General features: G+C 34.3%; 2 protein-coding genes across 2 annotated transcripts in view; one reads left to right on the forward strand and one right to left on the reverse strand.

Annotated features, from left to right (window-relative positions):
* LOC142614867 (protein REDUCED CHLOROPLAST COVERAGE 1) overlaps nt 1-7,846 on the forward strand; it is a 29,510-nt gene extending 21,664 nt beyond the window's left edge. Inside the window, exons 23-26 of the mRNA XM_075787511.1 lie at nt 2,870-2,957; nt 4,817-7,116; nt 7,207-7,284; nt 7,645-7,846. Coding sequence (XP_075643626.1) covers nt 2,870-2,957; nt 4,817-6,943 — 2,215 coding nt within the window. The 3' untranslated portion in view covers nt 6,944-7,116; nt 7,207-7,284; nt 7,645-7,846. The remainder of the gene's footprint in view (nt 1-2,869; nt 2,958-4,816; nt 7,117-7,206; nt 7,285-7,644) is intronic.
* Nucleotides 7,847-8,445: 599 nt separating this feature from the next.
* Nucleotides 8,446-10,952, reverse strand: LOC142614868 (cytochrome b561 and DOMON domain-containing protein At3g61750). Its single transcript, XM_075787512.1, has 5 exons — nt 10,645-10,952; nt 9,849-10,245; nt 9,467-9,756; nt 9,010-9,317; nt 8,446-8,934 (listed from the first exon to the last, which is right to left on the reverse strand). Exons 1-4 carry the CDS (start codon nt 10,867-10,869, stop codon nt 9,036-9,038), a joined length of 1,194 nt encoding a protein of 397 aa, XP_075643627.1. The 5' UTR covers nt 10,870-10,952; the 3' UTR covers nt 8,446-8,934; nt 9,010-9,035.
* Nucleotides 10,953-14,469: the final 3,517 nt, after the last annotated feature.

Genomic DNA, 14,469 nt, shown 5'->3' on the forward strand with positions numbered 1-14,469 from the left:
AAATTTAACACTTGAAATATATTCTAAATAATTTTCATGCATATAAGAATAATAGATTCATAAATTAGAAAGCACTATGCATTACTATTATGACTATAACCAATGAAAACGCAATCAATGGTTCTTTATCATTTAGGAATAGAAACCGCCACCTTCATCAAACACTCCCACATTCAAAGATTTTAAGAAAAGGCGATCACTCTTTCCATAATTCACAAGGTGTCTTAGTGGTGTCTTTTTAAGGCATCTCAATGAACAAATAATTGGTGGAAATAATAGCTTCCCCCCACAAGTTCTATGGTAATTAAGAACTTATTGCATTCATTGAGTTATTTCTCAACTTCATTCTTATAATGAATGAAACTCTAATACCTCATCTTTGCTTATGGATAAGCACTCATAACAGACTTTTGTGCATACCGCATTTTAGACAACCCAAATATGTCAAGTAATGCATGTAACATATATTTCATCCAAAGAAATATTACAAATCATATGTTGGGATTAAACACATTAATATCCAATCAAGTTCACACATGCTCAGTATATATATATATGTGTGTGTGTGTAATTAAATAAGGCTATATGTGCTCAAATACAACAATCATGTGTCCTTCATATCAATACAAACAATTTGGCTAAACTCCAAATATAATAGTTATATATATAAACATATATATAAGCCACCTTTGCATAAAGTATTCGCACGGTGTAACTGTACTTCTGCAATATTGTTATTACGCTACACGTATTTGGCAATCAAAGAATTTCACACAATAAAAAACTTTAACTGAATGTGAATGTGTTGTTACACTGAAACCCAATCACAACACTACAGTAGTTATAGGAATCTTACTGACGCAATAGCCGTAACCATCATCAACATTAGCAAGACCAAATTAGCCTATTATAATATAATTTAATTAAACCCGCTAATTCTGTCAAGCATGAAATCAACTTTATCAAATGCTTAAAAAATATGTAAGACACAGAGCAAACACTAGCAAATAAGACAAAAAGTCCTAATCTAATATAGTAATCACGAAGAAAAAGATCAACAACAAAACAGTATATACAAACCAAATTTTGCAGTCAAACACGAAATTCAACGTTTGAAGATCATGAATTAATTTATAATATAAACAAGTGGATATTTATGCAGTGGTAAACACAACCTTGGTTTTTCCAAGATTTGCTAGAGTATATGCAACTGTTGGTTTAGTGTTTTTCAACAACCACAAAATTTCTTTGGCCGTGAATCACAAAAATAAATTAAAATATATAAGAATGCTTTAAGATTGTTGGATATATTTCAACAATTTACTTTTGTGATAAAGCAAAAGGAACAACATACAGATCTAAATTTAAGCAATAACACAGATAGATTTGATAGACAAAAATAATAAACAAATACTGAATATATATAAGAAGAAATCTTCAAATAATTAAAAACTCACAGACCAAATGTGTGAAGGATGAATGATTCAAATCAAGTCTTGTGTTTGACACAATCTCCTTAAAGTAGATTTCGCCTCTCACACAATCATTGTAGTGCTTTGAGACTCACAGACGTTTGCCTCCTAGGATAAAATGATTTACAACACGAAAACGAAGCACACAAGATTGTGCTCTGCGAACTACTAATTGTCTCTTTCTCTTTCTTTGACACAAAATGAAATGCACAAAATATTCTCACTGGGAGAGTTTTCTTAAAAAGTGGTTTTTATGAATGAGGGACTATGAAAAATTATACGTTACTGAACAGACACTTTGTTTCAGTAATAATTGCTGTGTACAAACTAACTGACTCAAAAATTAAAATAATAAAATATTATTATTTGGACAAGTAGGCCCAGTCCACATATGCCAAAAGCTCAACCCAATGTCCAACTCATGAGCATATAAACTCATATATTATCTCTTTCATTTCCTATGTGGGACTCAGAATTTTTACCACTTTAATAACATCTTCAAGTGAACATAGAAAACATCTATTTCTTATTCACTCTATGCTATTTTTTCCAACATTTATGTCAAAGTATTAATTCATTATCATGTGTTAATGGCTAGATAGATGCATTTATTTCAATGAGTTAATTAATTTTGTCCAAGTATACATGCCAAATTTCATGTTAATCAGATGCCATTTACTATTTAATCAAATATTTTACAAAATAACAAATATAGATATTTTTTAAATCTCTAATCGGCTTAATATTTTTTGCAACTAAGGAGAATATAAAGAGGCAATGTAATATCTAACAAAAATTTACATTTTTTAAAACTCATTTTAGAGACAAATAATATTCAATTGAAATTCATTTCCCAAATATAATTGATGACATGTAATATAATCAAAATTAATTTCCGAAATATTATGACACATAATGAGTATTACACATGAACCATAAAAATAATTTCTTAATCAATTTTAAAATTGAACGAATAGCGTACTCACACATTCTGCAGGACATCAGCTAGTCGATATTAAAAAGTAGAATCTATTCCAAAATCCTAACTTTGGAAATGTAAACATGGAAAAATAGTGGGACCAGGTGATCTAACAGTCAATTGCTTCCCCGAGGATAATCCAGTCACAAGTCTTTCATGTTGAATTGATTGAAAATTTCCTCTGTACATTACTCATTTCGACTTTTCTGTGAATAATATACTTTGAAATACATATTTAACAAAATTAATCGGGTCAAGATGCTGCACTGGAATATTTATCCAAGCAACCTGTTGAACTGTCAATATCATGCATATGTGCCATAATGAAGTGTGCTGGAAACTGATTATATGACACTTTCTTTGCTAACACGCTCATATTCTTGTTAGTAACTAATGATATGATTTATAAATCTGGCAGTGTCTCAGATTTGCTTGACTACATTAATCCAAATAACGATGCCAAAGGGAGAGATGGAGCAGTAAGGAGGAAAAGCTATATTGCAAAGGTAAGTTGGAGCCTAGATCATGTTTGGTCAAAATTAATTTAACCCATCATTGAGCAAATGAAATCTGGAATAAGCTTATACCTGGTTTTCTTTCCACACTGATAGTATGTGAATAATTCTCCTAGTGGTGCTGTTGACAGACATGCATTTTAAGGAAATGATTGCTTGTCATGTTAACAACAACCTTTCATTGAATGGTTAAGACCCATTAAAAAGGAAATAGAGAATGTATCTGGCCCAAATCTTAAATTAACCAAGCAGCCATATTGAGTTTCCCAGAAATGAGCTTTGGCTGAAGCTTGGCATCTGGCCAAACCCATGGCACCAAACTTTAGTGGTCTGAATCCTGAAATAGATGGCTATCTATTGTACCGTACAAGCCTGTGAATTCTTAAATTTTACACCCAGTGACGTAGAGGAAGGATATTAGGCGGAAACATTCTCTTCCACAAATGGGCACCATCTCTTTTGGCTAGAAGGGACAACTTTTCCACCTTTTAGGTACAATAGAAGTTGTAGGAGGCAGAAATTTCCCCTAAAAGAGATTCTTTTCTTGCTTCGGGGCATGAGCATAAACTTTTTAGCCCATCAAGGGTGAATGCCTCTAAATTACCCAGCAATCAATATATATCTATAAAAATAGAGACCTCATGTGGAAGAGCATGAGGTTCTGTTAAGTGGCACATTCGTTGAGCTTCTCTCATTTAGGCTTTAACCTCATCAAAGTTTACATTTATGTAAAACTTTTAATTATCTATAAGTATGCACTAACTTTATATATATATATATATATATATATATATATATATATATATATATAAGATAGAAAAAAATCACGTGAAAGACCATGCGATTCTGTCATGTGGCGCTTTGTAAGAGTAATTTTTCATTTAGCTTTACACCTCAACTTTTTTACATATTTGGATTATAATAAAATTCTATTAATAGGATATCACTATTTTCACAAAGTGTTTAATTTACCACTATCATACTTCAATAATATAAACGTAACATCATAAATTTTAGATGATATTTCCATAAGCCAACTAAACATTTACATTTTTCTCAAAAAAAAAAAAAAAACTAAACATTTACATGAAATTACAAATTTTTTATGCTAACTCCAAGCCAGTGTGAAAAAAAAAATTTTGATTAAAAATTTCAGCAAAAAAAAAAAAAAAAATAAAGATTAAACAAACAATCAACTTATTATACCACATTTTTTTTTTTTGAGAAGATATTACACCACATAATAACTAATTTCTAATTTATGTAACTTTTTCTCTATAGTTTAAATTCTCCATCTCCTTAATTTTGTATTACATCATTAATTTAACAAAAATATCTTCATGTTATTGCAACATTACTTCATGTTATTACTTTTAAATATTTTGGATATTCTATATAAGTTTTTCACATAACAATTTAAAGCATTATCCGCGCGTCGCGTGGAACCATGGCTAGTTAGTTCTAGTGGGTGGGGTTAGCTGCCCATGGTCTTATTGGCTAGAGGTGAGTCCAAAGAGCTCTTCTTTAGAAAGGTTCCCTACATTATTAAAAAAAAAGAAGTAAAAGTTTCCTTTTTACTAAAAACAGATGAGGATGGGAATGCTCCAGTCTAGATTGAATGAGCTTCATAATATATTTAGCTTCTATCAAAAAAGAAGCCACGATGGCTCATAGATTGAGGGGATAATTTACTAGGCAGACTGACTCATCTGTATGGGAACCCTCCACCTGCACCTAAGATGTATTTGCATTCTTCAAATGACTGCCAATATGCAATGTCCCTTGTATCTATACACCTCTGTACTCACCTGTCATCAACATATTCAAACAAACTCAATTTTCTTTTGCAGGTGAAGGGAACATCTCATCAAGATTTAAGCCCACAAAGTTCTGATGAAACCACCAAAGAGGAGATTTCAGATGAAGAGACGCCTATTCCTGAAACGGAAGTTAGTGCAGATGCTGATCAGGAGATTAGCTCTGTCACTGTTGAGTCCCAACAATCTGTCATGGAAAAGACTGTAGAGGAAAATCCAAATATTGCCCATGAAATCTTTTCTGAAACACATGCTGAAGGAGAGGATGGATGGCAACCGGTTCAAAGGCCAAGATCAGCTGGCTCATATGGTCGGCGACTGAAGCAGCGGCGTGCAACTATTGGAAGGGTCTATAGTTATCCAAAAAAGAATGTGGACACAGATATAGAGTATTCTCCGGTCAAGAATCCTCATAAGACCAGTAAGTATTACCTATTAAAGAAACGAACAACTTCACATGGGAGTTATACAGATCACCAAACATTGAACCCTGCCCAAGGCACCAAATTTGGACGGAGAATGGTCAAAACTGTAACATACAGGGTCAAGTCAATGCCTTCATCTACCAAAACTGCTACAACAGAGACCCCTAGAAATAGTGGTGAGCTTTTCAGTTCTCCGTTATCTTGTCCAAATTCTGCGCCAAATGATGTTGGTCCAGTGAAAAATTCAATTGTCAGTCTTGGAAAATCACCTTCGTACAAGGAAGTAGCATTGGCCCCACCAGGTACCATTGGTAAATTGCAGATCTGGGTGCCCCAAAGTGATTTTGTGGATAATCGAGAACTTGACTCTGGAAAACATGAAGAGGAAATGAATGAAGTAAAAGGAAATGACAAATTAATTAGAACAGAGATGGAAAGTATAGTTGAAGAGGAAAAAAAGAATTCTATACCAAATTCCACAGATCACTTAAAAGAGGAAATTGTAGTTGTCAAGGAGAAAGAAGACACTCAGTTAACTGATGCAATGGAAGATAATCCTTCTTTGGTGGCATCAGAGAGCGTGGAAAGACTTGAATCTGGTAGAGTTGAGGTTCAAGAATTGGTAGAGACTGGCATAATTGATGGCATGCCAAATGGTATTGATTCTCTCAAAAGGGAGGTGAGTGAGAAGGATTCATCTACCAGTTCTGAAACCCAACAAAATTCACAATCTACCTGTCAAGGAGTAGAGGATCTGCAGGAAAAACCCTTGATTCTAAATTCAAGTGATGTAAGAGGATACCCCAATAAGAAGTTGTCTGCAGCAGCAGCTCCATTTAATCCATCACCAGTCATTACTCGTCCAGCAATTGCCATGAATATCACTCTTCCTTCTGGTCCTGGTGCTGTTCCAGCTATTGCACCCTGGCCGGTAAACATAAATGTTCACCGTGGGCCTGCTGTCCTACCCACAGTTAATCCAATTTGCTCCTCCCCTCATCATCCATACCTGTCACCTCCACCAACCCCAAACATGATACAAGCATTGCCCTTTGTGTACCCTCCATATACTCAAAGCCAAGCAGTACCAACCAGCACATTTCCTGTGACGAGCAGTGGCTTTCATCCTAACCATTTCACATGGCAGTGCAATGTGAACCCAAATGTTTCAGAGTTTATTCCTGGTACAGTTTGGACTGGCTGCCGTCCAGTGGAGTACTCTGTTCCTCAACCTGTTGTTGAGCCGATATCTGATCCCATGTTGGAGACAAAACTGCAGCCTGATGATTCTGGAAGCCCAAGCTCATCTTCAATTCCTCCAGTGGACATTGACAATGTGGGTGAAGCTAAGAAAGAAGTGAATCTTCTAGCATCAGAGGAAATGCATAATGCAAATGAAGTTGCTGAAATTGGACTGGAAAGTGTTAAGGAAAATGGTCACCCTATTCTGTCTAGGGTTGAAAATGCTCTTAGTGAATCAAGTCAGAACAATAGCTCAAATGATGATTCTGGAAAAAGCGGTGAAAGTAAGATTGATGGTGAAAAAACCTTAAGCATTTTGACTAGGGGGAGAAGAAATCGAAAGCAGACTCTAAGAATACCAATAAGTTGGCTCAATCGACCATATGGCTCACAGTCTTTTAAAGTTATTTATAACAGAGTACTCAGGGGAAGTGATACCCCTAAGTCTTCCAGCTTTCCTTCAGGTGATGATTGTACAGCTAGTGCCTCATAACCCCATCTTTTCTTGTTTGTCAAGTGTAGCAGGATTGTTGAGAAAAAAGAAGATAAAGACCTTTCTGTAATACATGAAAGGGAGAAGAGTACCTTGGATCTACTCTGGCTCTTATGATCAATATGCCTTGTCTTGATGTTCCTGACTGCACCACCTTTCCAAAATAATTTTAGGTGAGTTCCCAATGATCCAGATTCATAATTCTATTATTATTAATTTTTTATAATATGCTAATTTATTAACACTTGGAAAAAAAATTGCAGATGCTTTTATTTGAGTCAAGTCTCCTGCCTGCAAAAGGACATTGATGATGAAGGAACAAAAGCTAATTCCCTACATAGGTATTGTCTCATCAATTTTCTAGTATGTATGGGCCTTATTGAAGAAATGAAAACCATCATAGGCTAGGTCTTCTCATTTGGTGGAAATTAGTTTTCATTCTTCTATCCTACAAATGATTCCATAAAGCATTATGAATGTATCACGCTTTTATGCATCTGTTGAGACCTGACTCATGTCATTTGAGGTAGCATCCTGTTAAGGTTTGTTAGTCTTGGCCAAATGCAATTAAATTATAACAAGAATGGAATCAATCAAGCTTTTTTTGGGACTAATGCATTGTTTGAATCAATTAAGTTTGTACTTTGTAATATTGAACTTGTATTTTCATGGTCTGATCATTGGTTTTGCTTGACATGCAGGTTTGCAATGTGAGAAATTTACCTTGGGAATTCAATGGGCATTTTTTTGAGGTGACAATTTTGGTTTTTAATATAGTTAGGAAATTTTGACAAATTTGGTTCTCAGCATCTATAGACGGAAATCGGTACTTTTGCACCCTTTATTCCAAACAGCAATTTTTGATAATTAATTTGGTAAATTATATATGACTTCATTTTTTAATGACTGGGTATTACTATTGTATTTCTTTATCTGAATTCTTAGTCTCTATTTCCTTTAATTCTTGATTAGATTGTATTTGTTTCTTGTTTAGAGTGTTCACTATCATGAACATGATGTTCAATTATTTCAATAAAAAGTCTTATTACCTATCAAAAAAACAAAGAAAAGAAGAAAGATTCCAAACTTCTAAATATGTCTTCTAAATAGAATCAAACTCATTTAAGGTTTCTAGACTGCATATTCTCCTCATGAAGATCATAGTTAATTAGAATTCTTTAATTGTTCACAATTTGGTCCCATGCAGTTGAACTTTTCTGAAACCAGTCCCCTTCTAGCCCTATCTCTCTTTGGAAATCATTTCTTTGTATTGAATGTGTATACTGGATAATTGTCTTCACAAATTTTATTGTTGGTGAAATTTATTTTCTTGAAGTAGTTGACACATCATATTTTGACGATAGTCATTCAACCAATCTTCTCCACAATGAAATTATTTTGACGATAATTGCCTAATGCCATTACCCTCATTTCTTCTCCACAATGAAAAAAAAAAAAAAAAATTTATACGTCCTGCGAGGAAAGAAGCACTCAAAATGGCCTTACATAATAACTCTTGCACTAGCAACCAGGCTTTCATAATAGCAAAATCACTGACAATGACAAGGAACTCACTTGCTCATTACATGGTAATTATATAATTTGTACAGAAAAAGAAAAGAGTAAAAAAGCTCAATGTATCAAAATCAAGACCCTCTATTGGAGAGAATACAACGACATAATATAAAAAAAAAAAGGGGGTGGGGGTGTGGGTGGGTTGAGTTCATCACTCTGTTAGTTTTGGTTGAGGGGGAAGCTGACATTGGTATCCACACATTAATCCAGTTCTTAATCAATTCTCTAGCATCCACACACATTGACTGACTTGTACAATAGGATCAAACTCAAGTTAGGACGATGTTCTGTAAAAGTTGACCCAGAACGAGATTCAATTCAACAAGCTTGCCCCTTTTTAAAGAGGCGAATCAGCGCAAGCTCAAATGTTTTCAGACCCTTTGTCAGAGATGCAACATATAGCATCAATTATCAACCTGTTTCAGTATAAAGGGTTCTTGAAATTTCAGAACGCTTTAATAAAGAAAACAAATAGAAAGAGAAAACCAGACCTTCAGTCAAAGTACTTGAATGTAATTTATTCAACTGGATTCATTTGGAAGGATGGATCCAAGGGAGTAGGCTTCTCAGACCTTCTCAAATATGCTAATACTTCCAGAACAATGACCGTAACAATAACTATGCCAAGAAGAAATCCATAGCCAATCTTCCAATCACTCCCTGCACCTCCAATTTGGATTCCCAATACTATGTTCAAAGCTCCAAAGAAAAGGGCAAACCTTCCAACCCAATGGTGGTACCAATTCCAGAACTTGCGAGTCTTGGCGTCCTTGTTCGGGCGGAGAAAGAATGCTAGAATCTGAATCTCAAGCATAATACTCTGTTAGATTCTTGACATTTAATGTATGAGTTCTATTTTACATAAAATGGTTGCATGAAATTTGCATGTGTGCAACTTGATATGTTAACGAGTAGAATAATATAATTAGTGTCAATTGAGGGGCGAACCTGAAGAATACTAAGTACTAGAATAAAAATTCCTATGCCTCTATGACTTGGAAAATCAGCATGTATTAGATTATAAAGTCGTTGTCCAAGTATCACGGTAGCAAGTCCGATGGCAAACCCAATGAATTGAAGAACTGAATGAAGGTAGTACCAAAGGGGGTCCTTATGCTTGAAGTATCTTGGGACAATTGCCCCAATAGGAAGGATTAGACCCCATCCGATTATACCCAATACACCATGATTCTTTTTCATCTGGCCAAAATTAGTGGATGCCGCAGATACATGTGAACCTGTGGAGTTGAAAGAGTAATATCATGTCAGTCTTGTGTGATCTGTACTGGAAAAGGAATCAGCAAAAGTCAGCAGGAATAAAGAGCTAAACCTGCAGAGAAGTCGAATAAGATTGTTGTTTTGTCCTCGTGGTGAGTTAGGTGGGAGTGCTTTGGAATTCTGGTTCCGAAAGCCAATATAATGGGTTGGCGAGCAAGGTGATTTTCAAATTTCAACTGAAATGCCAAGTAAATTGAAGGTCCATGAATCACAAGAGAAGAAGGAATACCAGTGAGTGGCAATTCACCTTTGTCTGGTATGACTTCCCACTCCTTGGAACCTTGCAAATAGAACTGCTTGATTTTTGCATGACCTTTTCTATTGATCCATCCCGCCATGGCACTAGAACCAACCATCTTACCGTCTTTGGAAAATCCTATTCCCACCCATCCAGTGGTGTATACAGAAGATAATATTATGTTCACCACATTATCTTCATCCTGGGAGTACTGCAACATGTGAATATTATGTCACTGTGTGTTAGTATTGTTGTGAATTTTTGTCAGCATCTTACTAACATTCGCAGACAAAATGAAACCATTTGGAGAAACCTTGAAATTATCAGTGTTTCTTTACTAACAAAGCCTGACACATTTTAAAACTTGCCGTATTTGTTATATACAACCAACAAAGAGGGGAAAACAATTCTAAATCATATAATCATCAAACCTCTAAATCACAAGCTAACGTCGTTTATTGTGATTGTCACATAATAAAAATGATATTGATGGTGGATATAAATTAAAGTAATATTGTTCCAATCACAACATGTCATATCCGCAATTGTGGAAAAAAGTGTGTCTTGAACATTATTCTATAGACCCAACAAGGTTCAAAATAAAACTTACCCTCAAGATGAAAGTATTCCAGATAGGCTTGCAGATGACACTAGATAAATTTCCATATGGGGGAGGAAGGAAACTCCTGGCATCTATGTTGCAAAGCTCTGGTACCCTACCACCACTGCCACTGCCTACGCCGACATTACCACTGTCCTCGGCTAATGCAAGAAGCTTGGGTTCCAAGACAAGAATCAAAACACAAAACCTGACAAAAGATCTCAAATTGGCCATGGGGAGGGAGAAAGAGAGTTGGGATCTAAGGTTTCTGTTCTAAGAAGCAAGTTCCAAGGAAGCACAAGAAATGGGAATCGGAATGCGAATGTGAAGGCATGCATATGCAGAGGCTGTTGAGAGGTCGAAATCCCTTGGGTGTTAAGATTAGAATTTGGTTGGTGGGTAATGGTGGGGATGGTAGTTGGTACTGAAGGCTAATCATCATTCCCGCCATTTCTTGCAAATTCCGCACTCCATTTCTCTCTTCCTTTCAACCTTTTTAAAAGTTTTTCTCACTAAATCTAGCCCTATAAACACTCAACATTTATTTTTCTAACTTCATCTAAAAAAAAATTATTTCCTTTGGTAGGTTTTATTAGCTTAACTGGTAAAGTCTTTTGTACAAAAAATTAATTAGTGTATTAATTGGATAACAAATTGCAATTATTCCCACCTACATAAAAAATCAATTAATATTTTAATTTTAATAATAAAGAGCAATCATTATGGAGTGAGTATTATAGGTTGAAATTCTAGGTATCTATAAAAAAAAAAAAAAATAAAACAATTCAATTTCTATAATTATATAATACGGCATTATGGCTAGTTAGTTTTGTATAATTGTTTACGGAATTTTTATTTTTTATTTTTTTTGAGGGACACTTTTGGAATTTTTATTTGAAATCAATTACTATTCTTATAATCTCATTAATTTATTAGCTTCATATCAAGGTGAACCTAAACGGTAGATCCAATAATTGCAAGTTAATATCCAAAGGCTTGATGCACACACTATTAAATAAATGCTATCATTATTTTTAATCTCTCTCTCTCTCTCTCTCTCTCTCTCTCTCTCTCTCTACATATATATATATATATAATATTAAAAATAGATTAATTAATAACATGAAAATGGTAAAATATCCAATTAGTAGGTGGCCTATTATAAGATTAAGATTAACACAACTGACAAAAATTCAAATTATTAGTTTAGTATAATTGTTTTTGGAATTTTTATTTGAAATCAATTACTATTCTTCTAATCTTATTAATTTATTAGCTTCATATTAAGGTGAACCTTCTACCTCTTTCAGTCAAAAAAAAAAAAAAAAAGGTGAACCTAAACAGTAGATCTAATTATTGCAAGTTAATATCCAAAGGCTTGATGACTTATCAAAAAAAAAAATATCCAAAGGCTTGATGTACACACTATTAAATAAACGCTATCGGAAAATTATTAGATACTCCTAAAGTATCTTAAATGTGTACGTCCTTCTCTCACATGAATGGTGAGTCTCACCATGAATTTAATTAGTGGGATCAACCATTCATGTGAGAGGAGGGAGTACGCATTTATAGCATTCTGGGAGTACACAATAATTTCTCAACGCTATCATTAGTTTTAATCTCTCTCTCTCTCTCTCTCTCTCTCTCTCTCTATATATATATATATATAAATATAATATTAAAAATAGATTAATTAATAACATGAAAATGGTAAAATATCCCAATTAGCAGGTGGCCTATTATGAGATTAAGATCAATACAACTTACAAAAATTCAAATGAAATAATTCATACAAATTACAACCAACGAAAAGAATGCCTTGAATATTTACAATAGTAGTTGTGAAAACATGAATTGTATTGTAGATAGATCTTTATTTATTTTTTGGTTTTACTCTATAAAATTTATAAAAATAATTATATGTAAATTTCATGAAACCGTGAAAGCAAAAGGAATAGAAATAAGAGATACACACACCAAAGGGTTGAAATGAAAGAAGACAAAAAAGAAAAAGAAAGTGTACAAGTGTTGCCGCTTGTAAATTCTCATAAAAAGGGGCAAATCACACATTTTTACTCTAATTTTCACTCCAAATGCATTTAACTTCTTGAATTATCGAAACACATCATTTACAACCAAGTATGTATGAATAAATAGAAGGATATACACATATAAAGTGATTCAACACGATCCATATGATATACACACGAGTTGTACGATACATTTGCATCCCAAATATAATACATCTCTTTTTGCTCCAATTCAAATAGGTATAGTATGATAGTCATGGCCACAACAAAATAAAAATATTTATGGTCTAACGAGTAGGGTCCTGTGTTGATCCTTTACATGGGTTGGATTTCCTGTTGACCCCTTTCATGTGTTGGGTTCACTACAAAACACGCAGGTCTTAGGCCGCGTTTTTTTCAGCCGCATTTGCAAAAACGCGGCCTAAGACCCTAGTTGGGCCGCGTGGGTTGAACGCAGCCCAAGCCCAGGTCTGTAGCTGCGTTTTTTTTTTCTACAGCCGCGTTTTTTTGGAATGGGCTGAAGCTGCGTTTTTAAAACGCGACTTCAGACCCATTCTAAAGCCGCGTTTATTAAAAAACGCGGCCATAGTCACCCTAAAGCTGCGTTTTTAAAACGCGGCTTCAAGAATCCCTGAAGCTGCGTTTTAAAAAACGGGGCTAAAAACTATACTATAAATTAGAAAGAAAAAAATCCCCTTACCAAACAAAAGACCCTTCCTCTCTTCTGTCTAAGCCCTTCGAACCCAGTTCCCACGAAACCCAAACCAAAACCATCATCACTGACCTCCAGACCAAGCGCCGCTTCACCGCCTCCACCCTCACTTGCACCGAAGTCCGAGGCAGCGGAAAAAAGCCTTACCCTCAAAAAAATAAAAAAAACCCCCAAGGCACCGAATCTCCACCACCGATCGTACACACCGGCGCTGCCTTGGGTCTTTTATAAACATGTTATTGTAAACACAAAATTTTCTTAATTTTGAAAATCAAATAATTGAAAAGTGCTTTGCAAATATAAATTTGTATTGATTGAATAATGAGTAAAATTCTCTATTTTTGATTCTTTTACAAAATAATAATCCTCTAATTCTATCTCCTTTGTAATCATGACTCGAACTCGAAATCTTTTTTACTTTGATTGGAAGATGGATTGAACGATCTTCTCAACGAATCTCTGGCTTTGAGCTTGTTAGGGGTTTGTTGTTCTTCTAGTCTTTGAATGTTCTTCTAGTTCTTTGAATTTGAAGGATTTTAGGTTGAAGTTTTTCGTGGCTTTAGAGGTTCATCTGTTGAACTTCAATGATTTAGGGCTTTTTGAAGTTTATTTAGGCTTTTGCATCTTGATTCCAATAGAACTTCAAATCTTGGAACTTCACATATTGGAAGAAGGATTCAAAGGAATTTTTTTGAATGTTCTTCGTGTGTTCTTGAGGTAGAATTTCTCTAGAGTTTTGATGTATTGGAAAAATTGTGTTGAATGAGAAGAGGTATACCCTTTATTTATAGTGGTTTCAAAGGATGAGTCTCACTTTAAATTGATCTTATTGAAGATAAGTAGTAGATTCTAGGCCAAAATGTAAAACTCACCCTTTAAGTTTCACAATTTTTCATTTTAGTCCTTTAAGTTTGCATTTTGTCATTTCAGTTCTCTAAGTTTTAATCCTCCTCAATTCAACCCTCCATTAACATTCGATCCATTCTTTGCCGTTAGTTTTGACCCTAATTTAATATTTATTTTATTATTTATTTCTTAATTTAAAAAAATTTAAGTAAAAAAACTAGGAATAAAAAATAGCAAACCATG

The sequence above is a fragment of the Castanea sativa genome, chromosome 11 (assembly GCF_040712315.1).
Source record: "Castanea sativa cultivar Marrone di Chiusa Pesio chromosome 11, ASM4071231v1".
Lineage (NCBI taxonomy): Eukaryota > Viridiplantae > Streptophyta > Magnoliopsida > Fagales > Fagaceae > Castanea > Castanea sativa.

Excerpts from the sequence above, each read along its gene's own strand:
- LOC142614868 (XM_075787512.1), bottom strand. The coding sequence starts at position 10,869 with ATGGCCAATTTGAGATCTTTTGTCAGGTTTTGTGTTTTGATTCTTGTC. Across the intron at positions 9,757-9,848 it reads CTTATTCGACTTCTCTGCAG|GTTCACATGTATCTGCGGCA; the intron begins GTTTAGCTCTTT and ends TCAACTCCACAG. Across the intron at positions 9,318-9,466 it reads TAGTACTTAGTATTCTTCAG|ATTCTAGCATTCTTTCTCCG; the intron begins GTTCGCCCCTCA and ends CTTGAGATTCAG.